This window comes from Uloborus diversus, chromosome 5 (genome assembly GCF_026930045.1).
Source record: "Uloborus diversus isolate 005 chromosome 5, Udiv.v.3.1, whole genome shotgun sequence".
In the NCBI taxonomy this organism is placed as follows: domain Eukaryota; kingdom Metazoa; phylum Arthropoda; class Arachnida; order Araneae; family Uloboridae; genus Uloborus; species Uloborus diversus.
Genome location: NC_072735.1, coordinates 118,877,689 through 118,905,482, shown reverse-complemented (window position 1 = coordinate 118,905,482; position 27,794 = coordinate 118,877,689). Strand labels below are relative to the sequence as shown.

The 27,794-nt window shown below is 31.6% G+C and overlaps 1 protein-coding gene across 1 annotated transcript in view; it reads left to right on the top strand.

The window, feature by feature from the left end:
* LOC129223097 (exportin-5-like) overlaps nucleotides 1-27,794 on the top strand; it is a 112,557-nt gene that overhangs the window by 14,694 nt on the left and 70,069 nt on the right. The window contains exons 4-8 of the mRNA XM_054857664.1: nucleotides 2,586-2,723; nucleotides 8,475-8,657; nucleotides 12,240-12,263; nucleotides 16,442-16,553; nucleotides 17,930-18,015. Coding sequence (XP_054713639.1) covers nucleotides 2,586-2,723; nucleotides 8,475-8,657; nucleotides 12,240-12,263; nucleotides 16,442-16,553; nucleotides 17,930-18,015 — 543 coding nt within the window. The remainder of the gene's footprint in view (nucleotides 1-2,585; nucleotides 2,724-8,474; nucleotides 8,658-12,239; nucleotides 12,264-16,441; nucleotides 16,554-17,929; nucleotides 18,016-27,794) is intronic.

The following is a 27,794-nucleotide window of genomic DNA, read 5'->3' as shown; positions in this document are numbered from 1 at the left end:
ATACACATTTTTTTTTTTAAAAAGAAGGTAACTTTCAGAATTTATTTATTTTTTTCCTGACAGGAGCTTGCTTTCTGTTTGAAACTGAATGGGGAAATTTATTTTTGTTGCTAAATAAACCTCAAATTACCTGGCTTGCCGGATAATGCAGGGTAATACGGTAATAAAATCAATTTTAATAAATGGACACCTGGTTTTTCTATGAAGGAGGTTGTAGCTCTATGCACCTCTTGTATCCACTGGTTGGAAAGACTGGTTTTAAATGATAATTAAATAATCTGGTTTTAATCGTACAGTACTAAAGAAAAATTCTAGGGTACAATGTCTGGATTCAAAAACAAAAATTATTTTATAGTTTTTTTTCTGGGTTGAAACTTCATTTATCATAGGTTTCCCATTTCTACTTTTTTTATTGTTCTAGTATGTTACTCTTTATTATTTTCAATATACTGGTAATTATTAATAATGAGAACGATAGATTCTTTTATTTTACAGTGAAATGCTTTTAACACGAAAACGCTTAACATGAAAAATCGGTTACCACGAAATGATATCGAGGTCCAGACAGTGTACATAGCAATTTAATACATTATTTTACTTTTAACACGAAACAAAATTCGCTTAACACGAAATGTTTTTTTCATTTTCGATCTTCAGTGGCGAGTTTGCTACAAGTCACTGCAGAGTTTTTTCATAGAACAATTTCATGGAACTTTCGGGTACCAGTTCCTCTTCATTCACAGCCACTTTTTTGTTCATGCTTTTGTTTCCATTCAACAGGGATCTTCCACTCCCTCTCTAATGAATAGAATCCTTATCTTCTACTGGAAAAGAAATGTCAAGAGTTCGAGGATAAGAAATTCACAAGCATTTTAACACGCATTTAGCACTGAATTTAGTTGAATTTCGCATTAATTTTGGCAAAGATCTAAACTCTGTGGTTCTTGTTTGAACTCTTTTTTTCCTGTTTTGCGGGCACAATGGCTGAGAAAAGGAAGCAAACGGCTATTTCTTTAAAAGTGAAGATGGACTTGATTAATGCAGTGGATGAAAAACGCAGGATCAAAACAGAAATTTGCAAAGAGTTTGGCATATCCAATTCTACTCTATCAACAATAACAAATAACAGGAATCAATTTTCGCCAATGTTTGAGTCGGAAAGAAAACGGATGAGGAGCTTTGCTAATTTGGTTCAAGCAAGCTAGGTCACAAAATTTAGATGTGCATTCAAATGGAGAGATGAAAAAAGCAATGGATGATCTCGAGCAATTTGTAGAGAATATGGCGCTGAAAAAGACAATTCAAAAAAAGATAACTAACATGTTCCCTGAAACACAATATTTTTTTCTTGCATTTTATTCCAATGGATGTCATCTACTAGTTGTTTGAATGGAATTCGAAATAAAATTTGATGGCATTGAAAATATTCGTAAGTATTGTTTTTTTTATGTAAGAAATTTTTTAACGCGAAAATCTTTTAACACAAAAAAAATTTCGGTCCCCTCAGTTTCGTGTTAAACGTATTCCACTGTACATTGATAACCAAAATCAAATGTAGACAGTTTTTAGCCTTAAGTTTTTATTCTTTTCAAAACAAGGAAACAAATTTTGCAAGTGGTGTTATGTTTTTACTGTTGTCATACCAGTAAATTCCTCATTTTGTCATTATTTTGTAAGATTTTATTACAGTAATCTTATTTAAAATTTAAAAAGAAATATTATAATGTGCTTTAAAACGTAAAACATTAGAATAAAACTCAAATAGTTTTATTTGAATGAAGAAAGATAAATATCAGAATAAATGAATCAATAAATTAAGTAATTCAATGAAATTGGGATGGGGGGGAGAGCAATTTAAGCGCAATCAATGGTTTAACCCTCCTCAATATTTTCATATATTTCATGAAAACTTGGTTTGAGCTATCTTGCCTCTGATTTTTTCAATTTGTTAATTATTACATGAGCAAATAATATTAATATTAGTGTTATTTGCAGTGGCGTAGCTAGACCCGACTTTCGGGGGGGGGGGGTGTTACTTCTTATATATATATATATATATATATATATATATATATATATATATATATATATATATATATATATATATATACATATAATATATATACATATATAATATATATATATACATATATAATATATATATATATATATATATATATATATATATATATATATATATATATGCATAATCGCTTTGAATTTTTTCCTTTTCTTCTTTTTTTTTCTTTCTCTTCTCTCTTCTTTTTCTCTTTTTTTTGAGACTAACTTTTCGGGGGGGGGGGGTTGTCCCCAACCCCCCCCCCCTTAGCTATGCCCCTGGTTATTTGTAACAATTTTATTTGCTCCTTTGTTTAGCGATAGCTTTTTCAATAGCTTCCTTTAGTTGGTCTTCATATTTATTTAGTCGAAAAAATATTTAATAACAAGGCTGTTACATTGTTTTTTAGGGAACCATTATTGTGAATTTGTTACTTTTTAAAATCCAAGTATGTATCATAAATGATTTCTTACATAGCAAATGAATCAATGTTGTCAGCTTTGAAAATCTTGTATTTTTATTTTAGGACATTCAGTCAGTATTGGAAGATGAACTTCATATAAAAGATGCTATATCACGCATAGTTGTTGAAATTATTAAGAGAGAATGGCCTCAGCAATGGCCTACTCTTTTCCAGGAATTAAATGATCTGTGTTTAAAAGGGGTATGTAATTTAAGAATGTCAACAAGTTTTAATTTCAAAAATGTTTTATCTCACATAAATGTAACAGAAATATTTTTTATTTGTTTTATGTTTGTTCAAATATTTTCAAAGCTCTGAAAACAAGTTTTGTCTTCATTAATTAATTATTTCAATACTTTTCTCGCCATTTACCAACCTGCAAATTTTGTAATACAAATATATTTTACTTTAGCTTAAACATTTTTTTTAAATCAATTTAAGCTTAACTCCTTACACTTTCATAAAATTTATCATAGAATGTTTACTATTGGTCATGTGTTAAAAATAATCATGTATCATGCTCTCCCCCCCTTTTTGCTCTTAAATTTATTAATTAGATGCGTTACTTTTATGCATGAAGTTTTAAAGCAAAAAAATATTACATTTTTAAATATTGTGATAGTAATAATGTAAATGTACCTTATTTTGCTTCCATCATTTACAAAACTTTTTCAGTCTTAAGTAAGTTATTTTGAGTTTAGCATTTCCTGCAGCTTTGACAGTACATATTGATGTTTGCTTATTAAGATAACCGATTACCCAAGTTTTCTCTCCCCTTCCCCCAATTAAATAGCTGTTTAACAACGTTGCACAAGAGTATTCTACTTTTTCCCTACAAAATATATTTATTAATCAACCTTGATTACACTGCAGCAAAAAAAAGAAAAAGAAAAAACCCTCTCAAAGAGCTTCTGACACCATTTTTGCTGCTTTTTATGTGAAATGACACCCTGCATTCAAATATGACCACAGTTTTCCCCATTCTCCGCCACTTTTTGAAATAGAAGCCCCCTTCCCCCATTTTATTAGTGTTCGACAGTTTCACAGCCATCATTTTTATTTGGTTGGGAAGGGAGCATTATATAAACCCAAAACATTCTTCTGAGGTTGTTAGAGAGGTGAAACATTCAGAAACATGAAAATTTGTAGCAAGAAGGGAGACTCATGGGGGTATCCCCCATAAAGTATTTAAAAAATCATCAAAAACCATATATTTTTTCTGGGTTTTTTTTCCCTCAAATTTTTTACTAATTTTTCGATGTAAAACCAGATTATGAGGGTAGGAGTTGTCCTAATTTTCCTAAAATTCCTTTTTTTAAAAGTGTCCTACAGTGTCTAAAATTTTCAACTTTGTCATAAATATCCTATAACTTTCATTAAGGTACACCTCGTCTTTTGCAGAAATAGAGAAAGTTCCACTTAATTCTACAGATGTTATCCTTGTTCAGTTGTAAGTGGTAGAAATTACTTGTCTGTCCAGAAACTGCACTTGTGATAGGATGACAAATCGGTGGATTTGTCACCAGCATATAAGCTAATGAGACAGTAGACTTAAAAGTTCAAATTTTTATTTAGTAGCCAGTAACCAATTGATACTTTAAGCTGCTTTATTGTACAGTGCAAATTGGCCACTGTACTATTAATAGCCACTTCATCCAGGTTTTTTTTTTTTTTTTATGAAAGCAATAACTCGAGCCCAAGCCATTATAGTAAAAGGAATTTGGAGAAAAGTGTTGGCATATGAGAGCTGTTGCTGCATACTATGCTTACTATAAAATGGTAAAGGAAATAATTGTATAAAACTTATACTAGCTTTAAAGTGCGTGCACATAAATTTAAAAAAAAATTAAGTGAAACAGTTGGAAGTTTAACTTTAATTTGTAAAATGTATGCTAATACAACCATGCAGTGAATACATAGAAAATGAAAAAAAAAAGAAAAGAAAAAAAAGCATTTAGTTTTATTCAAAGTATTCTTTCAGAAATTATTTGAGGGCAGGGTAGGACAACAGACATATTTCCCCACCTCATAACAACTTGAAAAATAAATATTTTTCCCCTTGTGTAAATTTTTATTTTATAATAATTACATTATTTTGAGACTAATTTTGTATTTACTTTCTATGTTTCTCTGCTGAGCTGATGCCCCTTTAAATGAGACAATTTTTATGTCTCACTTTTATAGCAAGGACAGTCGTTCCTGCATGCCTCTGTAATGGAGAAATTTTGCTGTACTAATTTAATTTTGCTTATAATGGCAGTAAAATTTTGTAATTGTACAAAAAATTATTTACTCCTTTTTGACCTATCGATGGATTATCACAGTTAACAAAGTTTTGATCTAATTGTTGTTTTTGATCTTCTTTCATTGATGATTATAAATTTATTATAGATCGTTTTTTTTTTCTTATCTTTCAGTCATTGAAAGTTGTTTTCTATTGCCTATCACAGGGACGGCAAATAGGGGGGTCAAGAGGGGGCGGTTGCACCCCCAAATTTTTTGGGCAGAATGATAGAAAATGGGTGAATTCAATTTATGAAAGTCGGAAATCATTGTTCAATTTAAAAAAATCTCGCTGGTTCTCAGAAACTATTTGATGAAACCGACATATTCCCAGACTATAAAAGTGTTTATCGTTATTTGGATGATGACTTAAAAATTCATGAAGTATTTTCCGGCCTTTTCAGAACATAGAAAACTGATAGAGAACCATGTTTAATTTTAACTAAAGAAGACATTTTCTCATGTAGGCTAAATATTTCATACTTGTGTGCCCAGTGTAACGATGGTATGTCCATGGCGCGTGCAAAGTAGTGTGGCTGCATGATTTTCACACGAAAATCCTTATATTATTTCTGTAGCCTGTTTTTTGTGCTTACGCCAGATCTTCCTCAATTCTTAATTGAGTTCTTTGATTTACACCTCATTTTAGAGCTTATCGTGCAGGCTAATGACAAAAATAGACCCACGGTCTAAAAATTCTTTTCTGTCAAAAAAAAAAAAAAAACATGTTTTAAAGTACCGGTTAAAATTATAAGTTTAACTTCCGTTGTGACTAGTGATGTAAAATACCCGGGTATATATTTTTAGGGGTAAATACCCAGGGTATATACCCGGGTAAATACCCAGGTATTTATTTCAAAAATTTATATTCAACTAATACTTTTCTGTATGTCTTCCATTATGTATATATACAACCAACCATATACAAAACAATAAATTTTTGCCCAAAAATTGTATTTTGATCACATATTTAAAGAATTATTGTGTGAAACAGCTTAGCAATCTAACATGATATTCACATTAATTGTGTTGGATATGCCTTATCAATGTTGATAGCCAAATTTCAGATATAAAAAGCCATTCATCAAAAAGTAAAAAGCTTAACTGGTTACAAAAAAAAAGCAAACATCAATTTTTTAAGGTCCTAGTTTTTTATAACCCAGTAATATGTCCCTGCATGACATCAAAATGTAACGAAATGTCGCTCAATTTATTATTACTATTTATTTACCTATATCTTATGCAGAAATTTCCTCCACACCACGGACGGATACAAGGGAGGGCGATGGGGGCGATCGCCCCCTCCTTGAGCCGAGAGTCAGGAAATTTCTTCATGTATATTTTCAATACTGAAGTTTCAAAACCGTAATTTTACATAATATTCGATGGTGTTAGAAGAAAGGGAACTCTTTCCAGGAATTCTTCCGGAATTTAAGTCTTTAAAGCGCAATCGTAGCACATCTCTTATTACTCTGGGGATAGGGGCACGAACTTTCTACAGGAATATTTTTTAAATTGAAGTTCCGAAATCTCAATTTTAGACGATAGATGATATTAGGGATAGGTAAACGTGGAGTTCAATGCACTCCTTCGAAAATTTTTAGAAATTGAAGTTCTAAAGAGTAAAGAGTGAAAACAATTGCCCCCTCCTTGAACATTTTCTGGATCCGCCCTTGCTCCACACTTAGTTCAATTGTTCAGGTGTATTTTGTATCACACACACACGCACACATAATATACATAAACATTTAAAATTCATTTAAAATTTTTAATCTTTTATTTTAGGGTTTATGTTTAAAAAAGAAAATAGTCACCTTTTAATACTACCTAAAAATTTTTTTCAAAATGCGCAATTACTAGGGGATTTACCCTGCCTTTGGATAAATACCCAAAAAAATATTTACCTTCCCACCCTACAGGGGAGCAAGGCAACAGAATAGAATATTTTGCTTTTTTTTTTGCTTATTAATGTGAAAACTTTCTATATTTTCCATGTTATCACTTAAATATCAATAAAATAAATAACACCATAGTCTTAATAACTTCTCAGTTTATTCTTCCAAACATCCCTCATGCTTCCTTTTTTTTTCATTTTGGATATGACTAACCTAGATTGTGATTTTGAAATCCTGAATTTCATAATGAATTGCTTATACTTCTCCAGTTATGACATTGAAAAGAAAGATTCTTTGGTTCACAATATGTTTCTTTCATGATTTCATCAAGTCTTTCAATAAAAAATATTATAAACTGTGTAATACATATGTATATATCAGTTTTACCAATTATTTCAAATTTAGATTTAAAAAAAAAATCCCATTCACTTTTTTGCATTTTTTGTAAAATACCCAATTTTTGGGTATTTACCCAGGCCTTGGGTAAATACCCGGGTAAATACCCAAAAAATATTTACCTACCCACTGGGTATTTACCTGATCCACATCACTAGTTGTGACCGACAGAGCTGAATAGCTCGATCGGCTGAGCGTTCGAATGATAACCAGAAAAAGAAACCATCTTCAATCCGCTACCCTTAATTTTCGGACTATTCAAGCGACAGTTCAATCTACAACTGATCTGCGCACCATACTGCCATAGTTCAATCTACAATTGAACTGAAAATAGATTTTGTATATTGCAAATGTATATTTGAAGCAAACGTGAAACTTTTAAAAAAAAATCCTTCTTCCGAGCCAAAAAAAAAAAAAAAGTGACAAAAATCCACATGATGATGTGAAGATAAACATTGATTTTTTAAATTTTGTATGAAGCAATAGGTTTAATTTCAAATGAAATTAACACAAGATTTGATGATAATTATTTTTCTGTATGATTAGTATATTATCCGAATTGGATTTTTGAAACGAAAAATTTAATGTTTCAATTATGAGTAAAATTTTTAGCATGAGGCAAGAAAAATTACAAGCAATATACTAACAGACCGGTCATCATGTCCAGAGACTGCAGTTTCGTCCTTGTTATGGACTCGTAAATCTGAAATTGTGAACAACAGAGCTGGAGGCAGATGATATCTGATTGAAGCTGTGAGGGTGGACAAGACTAGATTATTCAATGATGAAAAATTAAGCCCCTCACAATTTTTGAAGTTGCCTGGGTGATTTTGAAGAGCAATATATAAAAAGTGTTTTCATACATAACTTTGCTACTTCAATTATGTTTTAACTATTAAAATCAACTCAGCTGGTAGAGAAAGTTTTTTTTATGTCTCAGGAGGTTAGAGAATTATTTTCGAAGCACAATGGGCAAAAATTTCAAACGAAGTCATACATGCTGAAGGGCATGAACTTTCTCACCATCTGTTATGTTTAGCTGTACTGGCAAAACAGAATGACACTGGGCACTGATACATTAGTATTGCTTCTAAACACTAATTTTTATTCATATTAAACCCATTTTATGACCATTTCCTGTTAGCTAATGTGTGTTTAGAACCGCACTGTGATAATACTTACATATTTAAGAAACTTGACCCCCCCCCCCCAAATGAAATGCTGAAATGCCGCCCCTGGCCTATCATTTGATTTTTCGCATAACATTGTTTCCAAATTTTATCCATCTGACTTAACAAATTAATTCATGAATTCAAACAATTAAACTATGTTTTTTTATGATTAAAATTCATGCAAGTATTTAATACTTATTTTCTAGGATGCTCAAGTCGAACTAGTCTTGTTGATATTTTTAAGACTTGCAGAAGACGTAATGCAATTTCAAAATGTTCCTGACAAACGAAGACGAGAGATACACAAGTCTCTAAGCTCATCTTTTAATGAAATGTTTGCATTTTTCTGGAAAACACTGAGTGAAAAATGTGAAAAATATTTTTTAAATGTAAGTTATCTGATAAGGCAAGTTATATCATTTTTCTTGTTCTTACCTTCATTTTGAATTAATTTTTGATTTTATACTAATTCATTAATCAATTGTATTATAGAAGAAAAACGAAAGCTTAAATTTCAAGCTTAGCAGCATTTTTTCCCAAAATTAATCACTTTTCAATTACTTGTTTCTAATGGATGACTTTCATTATTTTGCTGATCTATAACATTTTGGCTAAGAGATTCCATCTGTCTATTCTCTCATTTTCTGACTAATTTCCTTTTTTTTATTCCCTTCCACAAGGAATTTGTTATTTTCATTGTTTTTGCTGAAAGCAAAAATTCATCAATTTTGCTAGCTACAAGATCAAGTACTTCAACAAGAGTGCAGAAATCTACATTTATTTGGTTCTTTGGTAATTACAGTAAACACCTCGCTATCTGGGAGTGGATTATCCACTGCAGATTATCTTTGAGCACTCTAGGGGGGAAATACTAAACTCGGTTAACTGTCAAATTAAGCCCTTAACGATCGATTAATTTTCAAAAAAAAAAAAAAAAAAAAAGTGATAAAAGTGTCTATTTTTTATTTAAGAAAATTATATAAAAGCAAGTGTATGAACAACATGTGCATTCAATTTTTCATTTTCATTATTTTTTAGATTGAAATTTTTAAAAAATATAAAATTTTATGAAAAGTCAACGAGCAAGCCCAAGCAAGCAGCGAAAATTTTAGAAATACGTCGTTTAAACATTAAAAAAGAATTTCATTAATCTTTTGTGTAATATAAGTAAAGATAAGTTAATTTTTCTTGTGTGGTAAATTTCAAATCATGAAATACAAAGGCCAACATCACAACCTGGACAGGAGTACGAAAATTCATTCCTGCATCTCTGCAATTACATTTAAAATCCGCAATTACGTTTAAAATTGACAGGTGCTGCCATCTAGTGTATAAAAAGAGAAATAAAATGTATTCGGGGCAAAAGAAAATTAATTGATTTTAATCGTTTCGTTGCGTTAATATTGCACACCACAGCACGGCAATATCACAAGCGCAAGAAATGAAGATCCAAACCCCAGCACAGCATATCCACGGGAGCGAGAGGGAAGGGGCTAAGGGATTGCAAAGAAAGCAATAGGTGAAGGAAAAGAGCAAAGTGGAAAGTGACAAAAGCCAGTCCAAAACACAGGCGCTAATGACTTGTGAAACGGCTTTATAACAGGTTGACAGACTACTATAGTGTTTAGAAGGGCAAGAGAAAACACAGTTGGCTGTAAAACTCATGCTTAGGAAAGTATAACCTAAAATTAAGAAAATGTTTTTGTAGAAAAAAACAAAAACAAGTGGCTGATTTTTTCAAAAATCGTTAATTTTATTGCTTTTGTTTTACATTTCCTACAGAGGAGTGAAGTGTAATTTAGAGAATAAATTCCTTATCTGGAAGTTGTTTTAAGTATACTTTTTCTATGTTACTTTTATGTGCTTTGGCACTACTAAGGGTTTTATGAAAATAAAAAAAATAGGCAAGAGATCCACAAAGCAAAAAGTTTGAGAACCTCTTTGAACTAAATTATTATAAAAATCAAGTTTAAAAAGTAATGTGATTTGTGAGTCACCTAAATAGCTATAACAACTTATTTTTCAATGATATGTCAAAAATTTTCTTTCAAAATGACTTTTAACTAGTTGTTAGAAAGATGACTAGTTGTCATCTTTTCTAGCGAAGACTTATTTGACATTGGGGAGAATTTAATACTCTTAAAATTTTCAGTATTCTTTTTCCAAAGATACATAATTTCCTATTAAGTAATCAAAACAATTATTTTTTTCCCCTGTTTAAAATGGTACGCTTAATGCTGAAAATCATAGTTTCAGTACAGAATCTGTGAGTAAGAATTCTCGTCCCTCCTTCTTTCTTTGTTTAGCTTAACTTTTTCGATTTTGAGTTTGAGAAGTTGCACAGAAAATATATCAAAATTTTCAGAGCATACACTTTTAGATGTTTAACTACTCATAAATCTTACCGAAAGAGAAGTGTATGAAATGATCAGTTTTTGTTTATTCATATATGAGTTCAACAAACACAAATGCTGTGTCACTGAGGTTGAAATTAACCTACAGCCTTTCTTCGATGCATAATAATTGTTGACATGATGTTTCCCGAATGATACTTATATAACTGCAAGATACTTATTAGATATGGAACTGATGTGATATACCCCACCCTTGGCGACTTTTTCCTGATGGCGCCAAGAAAGCGTCGCCAAGAAAACAATGTATGACGACATATGTCATACATCGTTCTTAGCGATGCCTTTTTAGCGCCAACAGGAAAAAATATGATCAAAGTACTTCAGAACACAATATATATAAAAACAACATAAAACCACAACAAAAAACATCACGAATATATGCTTCAAAAATACCAGAAACTACAAAGTTTTGGACACAAAGAACAATTACTAGAAAGTATTTAAAATGCTTAAATTGACAAATTACTATAACAGCTCACCAATGAAATATGTACCAATAGAAATAAAGCTATTTTCCATCATGCATCTCATCAAACAAAAACTTTTCTCATACTCTGCTAAAAAAGAGCAAAGCGATTCAAATTGCAATGTTTAAAGCGGAAAACATCCCCAAAATCAATAACTATTTCAGCCAAAAAAGCGCTTAGTTACTCAAATTTCGATGTATGAAAAGTAGAAATGTCTCAGCAAAACATCCTAAACATAAATAGTACAAAAATACCATACATTTATTTGCTATCATTACATGCTTTCAAAATACCTATTATATATTACATAAAACAACACCTTTATATTTTTATAAAATGCTGGAGGCAACTTATTTTCAGAAATTCAGTACCTAAGCACGTTAATAGAATGTCTAAATAATTCGTGGCATCGATAAGAATTAACTTTTAGAACAAAATAACCGTACTATTTTTGTAAAATTAATTTACAAACAGTAAAAAAAGTTAAAAACTACAAGAACCCCTCAAGGATTTGTAAAAACAAAGAATTTCGGAAGTGAGAGGTTTTTTCTTAATTCTAAAATGAAGAACTTACCTTTTTATGGTATAAATCTTCACACTCAGTCTAAAACAATGCATCATATGACATTGGCACGTTACAGATACACACCACGTTGGAGTTAAAATTTAGTTAACGTTCAAGTTTGAAGAAACTGGCATTTTCTAATGTTTTTACTTCAAAACATAACTACTGAATTTAAACTAACACAAAATAAGCTTTCCTGTATGGTATATTGCACGAAACAACACGTATCTAAACAACCCAAGTAAACAAGTTTGAACAGATCCAACTAGCTTGTCTTCGGGTTACCAAACACAGGTTAATTTCGCCAGGGATGCCATGCTTAAAAAATTATCACCTCATTAACGAGAAAAATATTTCAATTTTGTACAAAAAATCGGATGTCGCCAAATGGGGGGGGGGTATATCCCATCTGTACCTTAGATATATAGGTTAGAATTGGTAAACTTGAATGTTTGCTTGTTTGTTTATTTTAGAGAATTAAATTCTTGGAATAGATTTTAATGAATTTTTAATTTCTTATTTCAGAAACAAGTTGGTGCTGAAACTGAGGTGAGTGAATTTTATATGTTAGTGGTGCAACATCAATGTCGATGTTTTCAAATATCGATGTTTTTGTTAAAATATTGAAATATCAATGGTTTGTTTGAGGGTTGATGTTTTGCGTTCCATGTTTTTCCGATGTCAATGTTTTGCATTTGAGCCAAAAATGTTGTTTAAGAAAGTAAATGTGTCTACATTTATGATATTAGTTATTGCAGGATCCACCGTATTAGAAAGAGTTATTGTTAGTTGTCTATAGAAGTAAACTTACATTGCAGAATAGTTAACAATCCTTTTTTCCAGCTCACTGTCAAAAAGAAAATTGGGTGTTTCTGAAGTTTCCCCTAAATATGAACACGAGTATTTTTTTATCATAATTTTCCTCTAAGATAAATATGAACCAAAATTATTGTTCTCTGCTCTCAATAAGTCGTTGATTTAAAAACTAATTTTAATTTAAATGTGTATTTATAATGCATCTTAGGTCGCTATAAATAGTTATAATCTTTGTACAACTCAAATTCAAAATAATAAAATATCTGAACTTATTAAACAAAACTTGTCCCTGAGTTGGGAGAAATGAATGCATGCAAATTAAAAAGATTAAAACTCGTTATTCATGAATAAGTAAATCAATTTAAATAATTTTTCAGTTATTTTTTTAACAATTTATGGATCATTAACATATTGGAAAATTATATTGGTTTTTATATGGGTCAAAAGATTAGAATAATCTATTCATGCAATGTGAACTTTAAAAAGTACAGGGTGGGGACAGATCAGGGAGATCAGGGAAAAGTCAGGAAACTTTATCACTCAGGGAAAAATCAGGGAAATATCAGGGAATTTTAAAAAACAACAAAAATTCAGGGAAAATTGATGAAATGAAGAAAAACATTATTCTTTGCAAAATGAAGTTTTTTTTTATTCCTTACGAGTTTTTCACCAATTATTTGTTCTAAAAAATTAAAATTAATGCAATATGATTATAGACTGCCCCATATTTGTGCATTTTTTTTTTCATCAAGGTCAAAGTATTCAATCTTAGAATGAGCTTCCTAAGATTTCTTGTGTGTCTGTAAAGTTGTTCTTTTTAGCTAGCTTGAATTTTCCTTCTAAGCATTCCATGCTACGTAAAATAAACAACCCTACAGGCAAAGAGGAAGCCATCATTATTGACTTTGCTGCCTTGCCTTTACTCATTGTCTTGAAGTATTTAACATACTGTTATCACAATTTCAAGATGAAATCTTTATTTTTTTAATAAGGTTGATAAAATCTTAAAAGTTATCACTTGAAGTTTTTAATTTAATAGCTAAAATTAAATTTTGACTAAAAATGATTTTTTTTTTTGCTATAGTATTATTTGTTGTCACTTCAGATTATACGAAGGTTTTTTTTTTTTTAAAGACTTTAAAACTCTTGTATTTTAAAACCATATACATATATATATTTTGAAATCTCAATTATTGTTTTTGCATTTCAATGTTGTTCGTTACTAAAGTAATATAAGATTTTTTTTTTGACAACTAATGAAATCATTTGAAATTGAGTTGTGTACATTAAATAAATATTTTTTATTTTTTTAACACTTAAAATGCCCCATTCATTCATTAAAACCAAAGTTTTTGATTAGAGAACAGCTCAATATGACTGGTTGTTGAAAGATTTAAATTTGTTTTACATAAATATGTCTATTAATGATTTACGTAAGTAAAACTACACTACTTCTATACTCTAACTATCACTTATCATTCTTGCAGCAACAATTATACTGCTTGAAAATTCAGTTCATGATTATTTCCATTTAAATTTTTTACTTGCATCATGATTAGATATGTCTTTAAGAGTGGTTTTGATAATTTCTTAATTCTTATGTTAACTGGTTCCTGGAAGTAAAGTATTTGTTTTAGATTTCCTATAAGATTTCTGTGCCCAAAATTTAATGTACTGTTTTTAACAAAAAAAAAAAAAAAAAAAAAGAGCATCTTTTCAATATATATTTTTAATTTACAGCTTAAACCGTTTTAAACATTGCATTTTATTTAATATGCAATGCTTTTCAGGTAGCGCAAAGAAAGAAAACCATTATCATTGGTAACGTTAATCAGGGAAATTTGGTGAACTTAATTAGGGAAATCAGGGAAAAGTCAGAGAACTTTTTCTTACTGTTCCTGTCGCCACCCTGAAGTAGCGAAAATATTTGCATACCTGTTATCCTATAGTTTGTCACAAGTATGGAGCTTTGCGCCCGGATAATTTTACACTCTTTAAAACTCCTTTTATTGCTCAAAATGTGTTGCCAAGGTGATAAATAAGAAAAAAACGAAGTTATATTGTATCATTTCTTAAAGTTAGCAAAAAATCTATCCAACTCAATTCAAATGAAAGTTTTACAGTCTATGGTATGTAAGGTTTTAAAGGAATATCGAAGGACTGACCAACTAAAAAGTAACCAAAGTAAACAAGGCAGAAAAATTGTAACACCTGGCAGAGATAAAACCAAATTAAAGTGAATTTACCAAAATAATCATTGAAAAATGCTTCTTACGTCCAAAAGTGTTGAACAGAATGTATAGTTATCTTATCCACGCCAACTACACTTGGACGGTTGCATAAACTGCAGTTTTAATGGTGGATCTACGAAGTAAGACCAAAGATAAACATGAAGCAAAAACGTGCTCAAATCTCCTGAAGCAAAGAGAAGCTCAAACAGGGGCAACAAGGTTGGAAAAGCATTATACTTAGTGATGAATCTTTTTTTTGAAATATCTGTGAACAAAAAAAGGTGTTTAGGTTTGACGTTTAAAAAGAAAAGCGTATGGGAAATCTTGTGTGAGACGTTCTCTCCATTTTGACACACCCTTCTAGGTTTGTGAGTGCATGAGGGTTGCTGGAATTGGGAAGTTTTATATATCATAAAATAAAACAATGCGTGACTTCCACTGTTTATCAATAATACTGCATGATACTTTATCTGAGGCACAGCAGTTACACATTTAGTGACATTTTATCTTTTAGTAAGATTCTACTCTGTGTTACATCTCTAAATAGACTTATAGATTTTTAAAAAAAGAGGAATTTTGGTATTAAACTGGTCAAGCAACTCTACCGATCTCAAGACAATCAAGAATTTGTGGCACCATCAAATCTAAAGAAAGTGGTTCAAGACCGAGTGCCCACTAACAAAATTGGACTCGTTGCCGCATTGAAGAGAGCCTGAAAACAGTGTCAGAAGCGATGAATGTAAATAGGAGGTAGAATGAATGTGTGATAGGATTAAAGAATTGAATTCAGCAAAAAATTATACATTCAAGTATTGATATTGTTTATTTAAAAATTTTCTTCCTTTTAGTTTGGTTACTAATTTGCACTTATATTTGGTTAGAATAAACTTTTCTCCCAAAAGTGAAAAAAATTCTATTATTTTGAATTTGGGTTGTATATAACTTGATTTTTAAATATAAGTTGTACTATTCTTCCATGCAATACCATTGGAAGTTTGTAGAAGAGAACAATAATTTATTATGTATTTTATTTCCTTTTTTCTTCTTTACTTTTTCTTTTGCATTTTTTGTGCATGCATGTTATCATCTGTGAAAAAATGTATAAATTTCCCCAATTGTTATGCATTAATTATTAAATAACTTATGTTGAGTATTTGCATTATTCAGGTGGAAATGTAAAAGATGTCATGAATTTTTTTAAAGTAATTTGTATTGACTTAATGTTTTATATTTTATCTGTATAAGTTGTTTATCCTATTGACTTACTTGATTTCGAATGTTGATAATTATCATTATTACTATCAGCTTTCTTTTGATCTAGCTCAAAATTCTTCTTTGTTAATAAAGTGATCACTGAATTCAGTCCTTTCATTAAAGCATTTTTAGAGCTTATTATGGATGAATATACATTGAAAAATTCGATGTTTCAGAACATCGATGCGTTTGGATCAATGTATCGATACCATCAAATGTTTTAATTTTGAACATCAATGTTTTTCATCTATGTCGCACCACTATTATACATTTGAAAAGTCATTATTAAATAATATACTATGTAATTTATGTTCTCTTTCTGTTCAAAAACAAATGAAATTGCTTTAAAGTCATTTTAATTCCTAAGAAATCAGATATTGTTGTTATTATTTTTACTGCAGTTATTTTAAATTGAATATTTTATAGGCACTAATACAATGTCGAGTGGCAAAAGTTACTTTGGAAACAATATGCTTATTTCTGGAATGGGTTCCTATTGATCTCATTTTTGAAAATAAGTCTATGCTTAAGTTGCTATGTCAGTTGTTGGGAGATGAATGTTTGCAAACTTCTGCTGCCATGTGTTTGTTAAATATTGCAGAGAGAAAAGTAAGTCAGTTACTTGATTTTTTTTTTTGATATATTTATTTAAAATTAATTTTTGTGTTCAGTATTTTGAATGTGTGGAAACATTTCATGAAATTATTGTGCAGTCAAACCTCGTTATCGTGACACCCGGATTTCACCACACTCCGGATGTCACGTCACTTTTTCAAAGTCCTTAACTTATTCCATATATAGTAGGGGAGATAGCGACAGTTTTTTAATACATTACTTATATAAAGCCAATTCTTGCATTGATCAGGTTACGGATTGGAAGTTATCTGATGAAACAACTTTATCTGATTACCGACTAATCTCTTTCTCTGTTACAGGTCTAAAGAGACATACTTTCCTTTACAGGAATCCCAGGAACGCAAACTGAGAGGCCTTTAAGGAGGGTCTCAAGTCGTCTATTCACGGTTTGTCTGGTAAGTTTAGTTCATTATTGGATTTGGAGTTGTCTGTTGACCAGTTGCAACGTGCCATTCTCCGATCCTACTACCAGAACTGTGACGCTAACGTCACTGACTCGCCAAAGATAGTTCCTTGATGGTCTAGAGATATCAGTGACCTACGCAGCAAATGCAGAAAGCTCTTCAACAGAGCTAAGAAAAATTGTGATTGGGATACTTATGAAAGCACTCTCACTGATTACAATAAAGCCATCAGGGATGCTAAATATGCTTCCTAAAGGAATTTTTGTGATAATAATAAAGATGTTCCTGCTATGGCCAGAATAACAAAATTCATGACCAGAGACAGGAACTGCGACCTAAATACACTAAAGCTTACTGACGGTAGCTTCACTGAATCTGGAAGTGATACCCTAGCAGAGACGCTAAAGGTCCACTTCCCTGGTTCAAATGTTATTGATTGCCCACTCCCTTCTGCCATAATACCTATTATCAGGTGTACAAAATGCAGATGGGACTGTGCTAGAAGTATTGTCACTTATGAAAGGGTTCTTTGGGCATTTAACTCATTTTAGCCTTTCAAGACTCCTGGTATGGATGGCATTGATGGCTGATTTTCGATAACATGAAGAGTTTTGATCCATCATCCTTACTGTCATGTCAATCTGAACTTTGTGAACATTTTCTTTGAACAGCTTACATTTCGCAAATTTGGAGAAATGTTCATTTAAAAAAATCAGACAAGCTTTTCGCCTCTTGATTGTGGGTGGAAAATTGAGGATAACCAATATGTATTTAAATGGTTTACTGATGAACAATTACCGCAAACAATAAAAGATGTTACAGTCGAAGCACAGCCTGCTGCCTCATGTAATCTATTACATGTTTTCTATTACAGATATTGATGATTTTACCGAGACAGCTAATAATAGTACCGACATTCACAATGATGATTATTCAACTGGCAATGATGCTGAGTTGAGTGTAAGACATTCTGAAGATGAATTCAGCAACTTAAGCGCGAGCGAAAATTATTTTGGCGAGTCAGACGTGAGCAACAATGGACTTTATGAATAGTTTGTTTACTATAGCATAGCTAGGGAGGGGCAGGGGCACCCCGGGTGGTAATTTTTGGGGGGTGATAATTTTGCTCTTTTGATGCGAAAAAATTTAACCTGTTTTCCCTATTTGGAAATCATGCTTTTAATCTATTACCGGAGGCAAAAAAAAATAAATTTCTTTGAATTGTAAGGTTTTAGTACGACTATGATAATAAAATTATTCTCATACAAAACATGTTTTTCTTGTGGACATCTCAGCACTATTGTTTGTTTTTTTCTTTTCCTTTGTCTGAAGCTACAGACTGAGGGAGGTGTAGTGTAAAGTCAATGGACCATTTTTTTTTCTTTTTGCTGTTAAGGTTAACTATTACGGAGGAAACAATAAATTTCAGAACCTTTTGTTATATGATGAAGCAAACACTTGATTTTAAGTAAGTTCTGAGAAAACCACTGTATTTAAAAAAGAAGAATAAAAACACTTTTTTAAACAAAAATGACATCAAGAGTAAAAGGAGAGAGGTCTCAAATGGTGGCCAATTTCTTGCTCCTTTTCAGGATAGCATTACCTGTTTCAACAATTGCTTTGATTGGTCATTGATTACAAAATTTTCACTAAGACAGAATGGATTTTATGTTCATTTTATAAACTTGTTTTTTTCAAAACTCAAATAATAATTGCTTGTACTACTGCACTATATCAACTAATCTAATTTAAAATGCAGATACTATTAATTTCCTGATTAAATCTAATTTTAATGTTAACTAATGTTTAACTATGAATTTTTAAATTATTCTGGTTATGACGTCGCTCCGGCTATGACGACGCTTTGTTGACAGTCTGAAAAGTGTCATGGTAACGAGGTTTTGACTGTACATCATAATTATGTTTATCTAGAATTTTTGCTTTTATATATTCATAGTATTATTTTATTGTTTAAAATAATGAGTTTTTGGGTCTTGTCTTAAGGTTTGTTATAATTTTGTTAATAGTTTTTTATTTTTAAATATGAATATTTTTTCTAAAATTAAAAAGTGAGTTTCAGATTACAAAATTTGTGTAGCATTTAAATTCTTTAAAAGGTTTCATTTTGTTTATTTTCTTTTACTCCTCTATATAATATTCTTTTTAACATTTTTCTAAATTTAAAATTATAAGATACAGTAAGCCTCAATGTATTGTACCTTGTTATATTGCTCATTGTTATGTCATTCTTATATTGTATATTTAAATGTATTGCCTTTAAACTCTTGCCTCCCGAAAAATTACTGGTAGAAGAACTTTGCTTTTAGTTTGGTATCACTGATATTGTAAAAATATTTTACTTTGCAGGAAAAGTCTTTTGTTCTCTTCTTAGTCAATAAACAAAACAGATATTCTTCATTTATTAGAATTTTCTATAATTCAAGTTGTACTGTTCATAATTCATGAAGAAACACAATAAACATATTTTAAATTATTTTTTTACATGAACTGGATGGAAGGGAAGTGATGTTAACCGCCCCAAAGACTCCCTCCTTGATCTGAAATTTATAATGTAAATAGAATAAAAATAGAACAAAAGAAACAACAACAACAATAATAATAATAACTGATAACTAACAGTAATATGCCATTGCAGCAATAAATTTAGCAAAATAAATTTGAAAAATAAAATTAATTCGAAAATAAACTAAAAATGAGATTGAGCTGGTCAGTGGGAGAAGTTTTAGATAAAATATTGGTGAATACAAAAGGAAAAGTCAAAATGGTGAAATTAATGTAGAAAGACAGAAGTTATTTGGACTAGGTATAACTCTCTCAACATCATGGTGATGATGAGTAATCACCAAAAAAGTAAATAAAGAGTAAAAAATTATACCAAATAAAACATGAGCATAGTACTGAGTTGCTTAATTTTTCCCATTACCTTTATCATAGATAAAGTAAGGCAGACCGCATTTATAAGACATACCCCATTAGTGCTAGAAAGCATATTAACATTTACCTTTCAGAGCGAGTTCACGAAAAGTGGTCCTGATACACTCAAATATTTTTTTCACACAAATTGAAAACAAATCTTTTTTTTAGATTAAAAAATATCTACCATTTTCAATTTCAGCATCAATTTTTCAATAAAAACATTTTTTTCTATGAAATTTTGGCCATATTTGGTAGCACACAAACAGCACAAAAAAAAAAAAAAAATAAATAAATAAATAAATAAAAATGCAGTTATAAAGATAAATTTAAAAGCCATATTTTTCTTAATCATTAATTTTTTCTTGAAAAAATTATGAAATAATATTGAAACAAATGTTCTACTATAACTATGAGTTAAAAAACTTAAAAGTAAGATTTTATTAAAATTTCAACCCTGGAAAATACTCAGACTATTTTTTTTTTCGGTAACGCGTAAAGTACTAAAGTTTTTCCCCTAACCTAAATTAGGGGGTTAAAAGAAAAATAAAGTTGGCTCTCTGTTTAACAACTTTCAAGGGACCACAAGAAATCATCCTTAAGTAGAAATCGTCCTTAAATAGAATGTTTTTAACACTACAATGGACCATCTGGGACCGTGAAAAGTCGTCGTTAAATAAAGCGTCGTTAAACAGAGAGCCAACTGTATCTCAAATTGTAAATTAACTTGATATGTTAATCATATACCTGAAGTTTCATCTTTCTACATTTGGTAGAAAATATTTATTAGAGCTTCATAAAGGAGGTAACTCACGTAACGTTTTATGTAATGTTTTTACATAAACCGAGAAAAACTTGTTCTACAATGATTATAGAATGGTGAGTGCCGTGACAACCGACTTATAGGGATTATTCAGCTGTTATAAATCAGAAATAGTTTTTTTATTAGTCATTTATAAAGATACTTTGCAAATGAAATATGATAAAAAAAAAAGAAAATTATCTTGTTCTATCCGGTGTATCTATCAGTCTGATTTTTGAACAAAATACTTTTCTGATTCTAACATATTTACTTTGCAAAAAAACTTTTTAAATGATTAATAAAAAACTATTTCTGACTTATAACAGTTGTGAAATCCCTATAAGTCGGTTGTCATGGCATTCACCATTCTTTAGTTATTGTAGAACGAGATTTTCTCGCTAACAAAAATATATTTCAGGCACATTTTTTTTCTTGCTTATCTGAAAGAACACCATCGAAAAGAAAAACTATTTTTATAGGAAAAAATATGTTCTTTCTCATGGTACCAATGAAAAAAAGTTGCATGTTGACAAACTTGAGCTACAGGGCATTAAAAACAGGCTTTTCTTCTTGTGAACTATTTTGATAGCCACTTTGGATGCCAATACCTTTTAGAAAATCAATATTTATGCTCTGCAACTATAACCCATTAAAAACAGGCATATCGACAATAGAATTACAAAGTTCAAGCATTTGAATCATTTATGTTCAGAATTTATGACATTCTGAAATCCATGGAAAAATTTCTCTGCTGTGTTTTGTCAAGATTTCGCATACGTGCTGCACAAAAGTTAATGAACTCAAATCCACAAAAATATTAGAACGTATTGACAAGCAAAAGTACTTTAAGCTCCTAAAATTTCAGGCTTCCAGTGTTATAAAATGTCCCAAAATCTAAGATTGAACATGGCAATTCGTTATGACAGTTATAATTTCAAACTCATTTTTTTGTCCTTGTTCGAAAGCACACCATCAAAGAAAAAACTTATTTTGAAAGGAAAAAATGTTCTTTCTAATAGTATAAATGAAAAGAAGATGCAAGGTGTCAAACTTGAGCGATATTGCTTTGAAAATAGGCTATTTTTCACTTGAGCTGTTTTGATAGCCACTTTGAATCACAATATCTTTTAGAAAATAGATATTTAAGCTCTGTAACTGTAACCCATTAAAAACAAGCATTTTTACAATGGAATCATGCAGTATGAGCTTTTTGAATTATTTTTGTTCAGATTTTATGACAGCCTAAAATCCAGGAAAAAAAATTTCCCATTGCGCTTTTTCACAAGTTCACGTGCATGCTACACAAAATCTAATGAGCTCAAATTCACAAAAATATTTGAATATTCAAATATCAAATCTAACAATCAAACATACTTTAAGTGCCTAAAATTTCAGGCATTTAATAAAATTTCCTGTAAACTTGGCAATTTGGCACAAAAAGGTAATCCGCCATCTTGGATCACATTTTTCGAAGATCCTAGATTCTCAGGATTTGGATCTAAGAAGCTGAAAATTTACATAGATTAGTTTCAAAGGCATCTCTACACCTCTATAAAATTTCATCCAAAATGGAGATGGTCGAGTGGGGACCCCTAGGTCACTTGACATGGAATAACTCAACTATAACATTTCTTTAATTAGCTCTTGAAAGTGTTTTAGCTGAAGATTGGAAGAGCCTGTAAAATGTATTCGTAAGAGTAAATGTGAATTATAAAATTGATTTTTTTTAGTGTTTTGTTCATTTTGATATTGCTCATTGTCATAATGTTGCCCATAATTGGAGATGAAAATCTTTTGCAGTAATGTATTTTGCACCTACATTAAAAAAACTGTTTGTTTAAAATGTAAAATGTTGTCATGCTTTTTCATGATTTAATAAGAAGCCTGTAGATGTTGTTTACATTGATTTTCCAAATGCTTTCGATAAAGTACCACATGTTGCTCTACTTAACAAATTAGCTGATATAGGAATAGGAGGGAAAATTTTCATTTGGGTAAAAAACTGGCTGAACGGCAGGAAACAAAGGGTTGTTGTGAGGGGAAATTATTCTAAATGGAGTGAGGTTTTAAGTGGGGTTCCTCAAGGATCAGTGTTAAGGCCTGTTTTGTTCATTGTTTTTATGAACGATATTCATAAATATATTTCTGGGAACATGAATTGTTTTGCTGATGATGCCAAAGTTATGGGGATTGTAGAAAATGAAGAACAAGCAAATCAGCTGCAAGAGGATCTACAGATGGGGGACAAAATAATATGAACACCTATGAAAAAGTATGCCGTATTTCACACCTATAGTACAGCCACGCCACCTGCAACAGAAGTCTGCTACCTGGTGAGCGTGAAGAGGAACCTATCAGTGTCTCAACAGTAGTCACAAATGTTGCGTGCTTGGTTCTAAATTTCTGTAATAAGTTGAGATGTCAGACCTTACAGAGTTCCAAAGAGGAATGATTGTTGGGGCGCGTTTAAGTGGAGTATCAGTTATGGAAACAGCAAAGCTTTTGGGGTGTGCAAGAGGTACGGTGTCAGAGGTTATGACAGCATACACGAAAGAAGGTAAGACGACGTCTTCAAAGCACCACAGTGGCCGAAAGTCAAAGCTTGCTGATAGGGATAGAAGAGCTTTGAAGCGCATGCTAGCCCGAAAGCGCAAGCAATCCTTATCCGAAATAACATCTGAAATGAATAGTCATCTCCAGGACCCCGTTTGAACAAAAACTGTCAAAAGGGAACTTCATGCTGCGAACATTTATGGCAGAGTGGCAATTCGAAAACCTTTGGTGACGGCAACTAATGCTTTCAAGCAACGCCAATGGTGCAGAGACCACAAAGTTTGGTCCCCACAGATGTGGCATCAGGTAATATGGTCAGATGAATCATCATTTACCCTATTTCAGACTACCGGGCGCGTTTACGTCTGGCGAACGCCCTCAGAAGCCTTTAATCTGAATGCCTCTTGCCGACTGTGAAGCATGGGGGTTAGGGTGGGCTGAAAAAACTTTTTTTGGAAATCTGTTTTTGGATAGTGCGGAAAAGTTGCTATATGGGCCCGTTATTACCCATAAAAAATTTCGCTAAATTTGTTTAATATTTAGCCGACGCTATTTGACCTTGAAAAACTGAAAAAAAGGGCAAAAATGCACTTTTTCCAAAAAAAAAGAAAGAAAAGAAAAGAAAATGGAGGGGGGAGGGGGGCTAAAAATAAAAGTTTGAAGTTAGTTTCAGCAAACATTAGAAGTATCTGCCAGTGAATTAGTTGAAATCCTCAAAGACTTATACATTTCGTAGAATATTTAGCTACGCTCCTTTAAGACTGACACATGGGAAAAATGAAAAAAAAAAATAAATAAATAAATAAATAAAAGTAGTTTCAAAATAAGTAAATACTGAAATGTTACGCAATACGTTATTTAGAAAAAAACAGTGAAAATTCAATCAATTTTTTGCGACATTTGTACACCAATTTTAAAAAATGCACACACTCAAATAAAAAATAGTTACATAAGATGCTAATTTTTTAATCTTCGGTTCCAATTGTTTCTCCAGGATAATAAACGGCGCTCAACTGCTTCTATTATTCCTAAGATTATTTTATAACTATTTTATATATGTTTGACAAATAGAGCCCTTGAGTATTAAAAAAAAATGTGAATCCTCTGAAGTCTTGGACATTTCGAATGTCATTGTATTATTATCTTTGTTTTGGTATACAACATGACTGTTATGTAGAAACGTGCGAAAAAGAAAGTAACAGAGTAAGCACAAGTAGTCTTCTATTTGGACCTGGTAGAGATTTGTCTCCTCCCGATGCTTTATTTCTTCAAACATGTGAGGACATTATCAGATGTTATCAAATCACTAAGATGCAAATAAAGGGAGAAGGAAGTAAGCAACCATCTTCTGCAAGTGTGGCCACTGTAGTTGCAAAAAAAGTTATTGATATTTGGGGACGTGCTTCCCTTCCCCTTGTTTCGATAAGAAGAGTGATTGGCATGATTTTATCTCAAAAATGCTAAGAATATAAAGACGCAACTTTTACAATCAAAGCAAGGCAAATTTAAAGCAGAGGCTACGACTGTTTGACTTTTGTGCCTGCAAATGCGCAGATTTATATTCGTGTAATTGCAGAAAAAAAGCAAAAGTCTCTGATAGAGAAAAACAATTTCTTATTGATCAAAGGACAGTAAGAAAAATGGCTATTGGAAAAGTGGATAAGGTAACAAATAATGCATATTTCGCTCATCCTGAACAGCTATTGTTGACAATGTTGTTTGACTCAAGAAAATACATTCGGGAATTAGCTGTTAGGTGCATTCTGAACTCTAGAAATATGAAGACGAAGAGCTCAGATGGGGTACGATTTTTTAAGCGTCCTAAACTCAATTTTCTCAATTTTGAAACCGTTGGTTATGTTAATTTAGTTCATTGGACAAACTGTGTTGCAACAGAGCCACCTTTTACAATGCATCTAAAAGGCCAACAATTGAAAGAAATGTGCAAAGAACAGCCTACAGAGTTCACTTTCGAGAAATTTCCCTGTCACACGGAAGCTGTGAAACGTTGTGTGAAACTAATAACCGAAGCTGCAATATAAATTCGTGGTGAAACTGCACAAGATGGATACATTCGTGCCAAACTTCAAGCTAGGAAAGAGCTTCCATCATTCGATAACAAGGGACAATATTATTCCAAAAAATAATATTCATTATGCATGAGGTATTATAAATCAAATTTGAAGATTTCTTTTTCAAAATTTTATTATCTTTATATGTAATTCTAGAAAATGTATGATATTATTGCGTGATAATAATTACTATGATTAATAGTGCTATTTAATTAATTAGTCTATGATTTCAATTTAAGAAATAATTTTCACAATGGGTTTTAAAGAAATTCAATATTTTTGCATTTTTATCCAATTTTTGATGTCGGAGAGGAGCGGTTAAATGCTCATTAAAATCAATGAAACATTTTATGGGCTCGAAATGGCTCATTATATAGCATTTTCGGTGCATTCCAGCAAAATATTTGGAATTTAATTTTTTAAAAAAAATTTCGACAAAACTTCATTTTTCTCATTTTTTTTCGGTTTTTTAGTGTCAAATAGCGCCGGCTAGATATTTTTTAATATCCAAGAAATTTTTTGTGAGTCCTACCTAGCTCACCACGCAACTTTTGCGCGCTATCCAAAAATTGATTTCGAAAAAAAAAAAATTTCGGCTTATTTCGGCCCACCCTAATGGGGGTGGCTCAATTATGGTATGGGGTGCGATATCTTGGCGTGGTCTTGGGCCACTTGTTATTCTGCATGGGCGTGTCAAATCTAATCACTATCTGAGCATTCTAGAGGATCATGTACATCCGTTTGTCCAGACTGTGTTCCCTGGAGAGCGACCGCTTTCAAGACGACAACGCCCCCCATACACACTGCCAGATGTGTCCAAGAATGGTTTGAAGAGCATGACTGTGAAGTTGAACATCTCGCCTGGCCCCCTCAGTCTCCGGACTTAAATATTATTGAACATTTATGGGGATATTTAGAGTTCAAACTTCATTCCCAATTTCCACCTTCATTCGAACTTTCGGAATTAAAGACCATTCTGCAGGAGGAATGGCTTAATGTTCCTTTAAATGTTGTCCATGACCTTTATGCATCTATCCCCCGTCGCATTCAATCTGTTCTTCAATCAAAGGGTGGTCCAACCCCCTATTAATAAAGATTTTTCTTTATTTCACAGGTGTTCATATTATTTTGTCCCCCATCTGTAGATCATATTACGGAGTGGGCTGATAAATGGGGTATGGCTGTTAATGTTGGGAAATGTCAAGTGCTACATTTAGGGCATGGAAATAAGTGTACAAATTATTATTTGCAAGGTTCAGTCATTAATCAGGCAGAAAAAGTTACTGACCTGGACGTCTTAATAAGTCAGGATTTAAAGTTTAGTCAACAGTGCAGCATAGCTAGTAACAAAGCCCATAAGATGCTTGGGTTTATCAATAGATCTATTTCAAACAAATCTAAAGAAGTTCTTCTGCCCTTATATAGAAGTTTGGTAAGACCCCATTTGGAGTATGCTGTTCAGTTTTGGTCTCCTTATCTTAAGAAAGACATTAATGTATTGGAAGGGGTTCAAAGGCGGGCTACAAGGCTAATAAGTAGACTTTCCCACTTAGATTATGATTCCAGGCTTAGAATGCTAAATATGTCTTGAGTCTTGAGCAAAGAGACTAAGGGGACTTGATTCAGTTGTTTAAATTTATTAAAATGAAAGATGTTACGGGGCTAAAGTTTAGCACTGAAAACAGGACAAGGGGTCATTGTTTTTTAGCTATTTAAATCTCAGGCTAATATGGATATTAGAAAAAATTATTATTTTAGCCGGGCAGTGGAACTTTGGAACAGCTTACTGGAAGAGGTGGTAATGAGCAAGGGTTTTAGTTTTAGTTTTTTAGTTCAGTTTTTTAGCAAGGGAGATAGTTTTAAGAGGGCCATTGATCTTCACTGGGGATTGTAAATTGACTAGGACCAGCCTAGCTGGGCCCAGAGCCTGTTGCTGGTCGTCACTTTTGTATTTGTACTTATTTTGTATTTTAAATAGTTGCAAGTAATTTTATCATCTTGCTTTGAAAAAACAATCTTTTACAGGGGAAGCTGGAAGATAGAAAACCATTATTGTATCTCTTTGAAGAAATGCCTCTCTTCAATGCTGCAAGGTATATATGTTGCAGTTTACTTGCAATTAGCTTAAAATAATGAAATGTAAATTGAAACCATTGAACTTTATACTTTAAGTGTTTTTAGACAAAAGACCTACATTACAAAAATATCAAAACCAGAAAAGTGATCCAACAGTCAAATTTATAAAATATTGGAATTAACAAGTGGATACTTGAGTTAAAATAACAAAAGTGAGCCTGAACTATAACACCTGTTTGAAAAAAGTGAAAAATCAAGATCAAAGCATGGTTACTTCCTCTGTTGTGAATGAAAGGAACCTC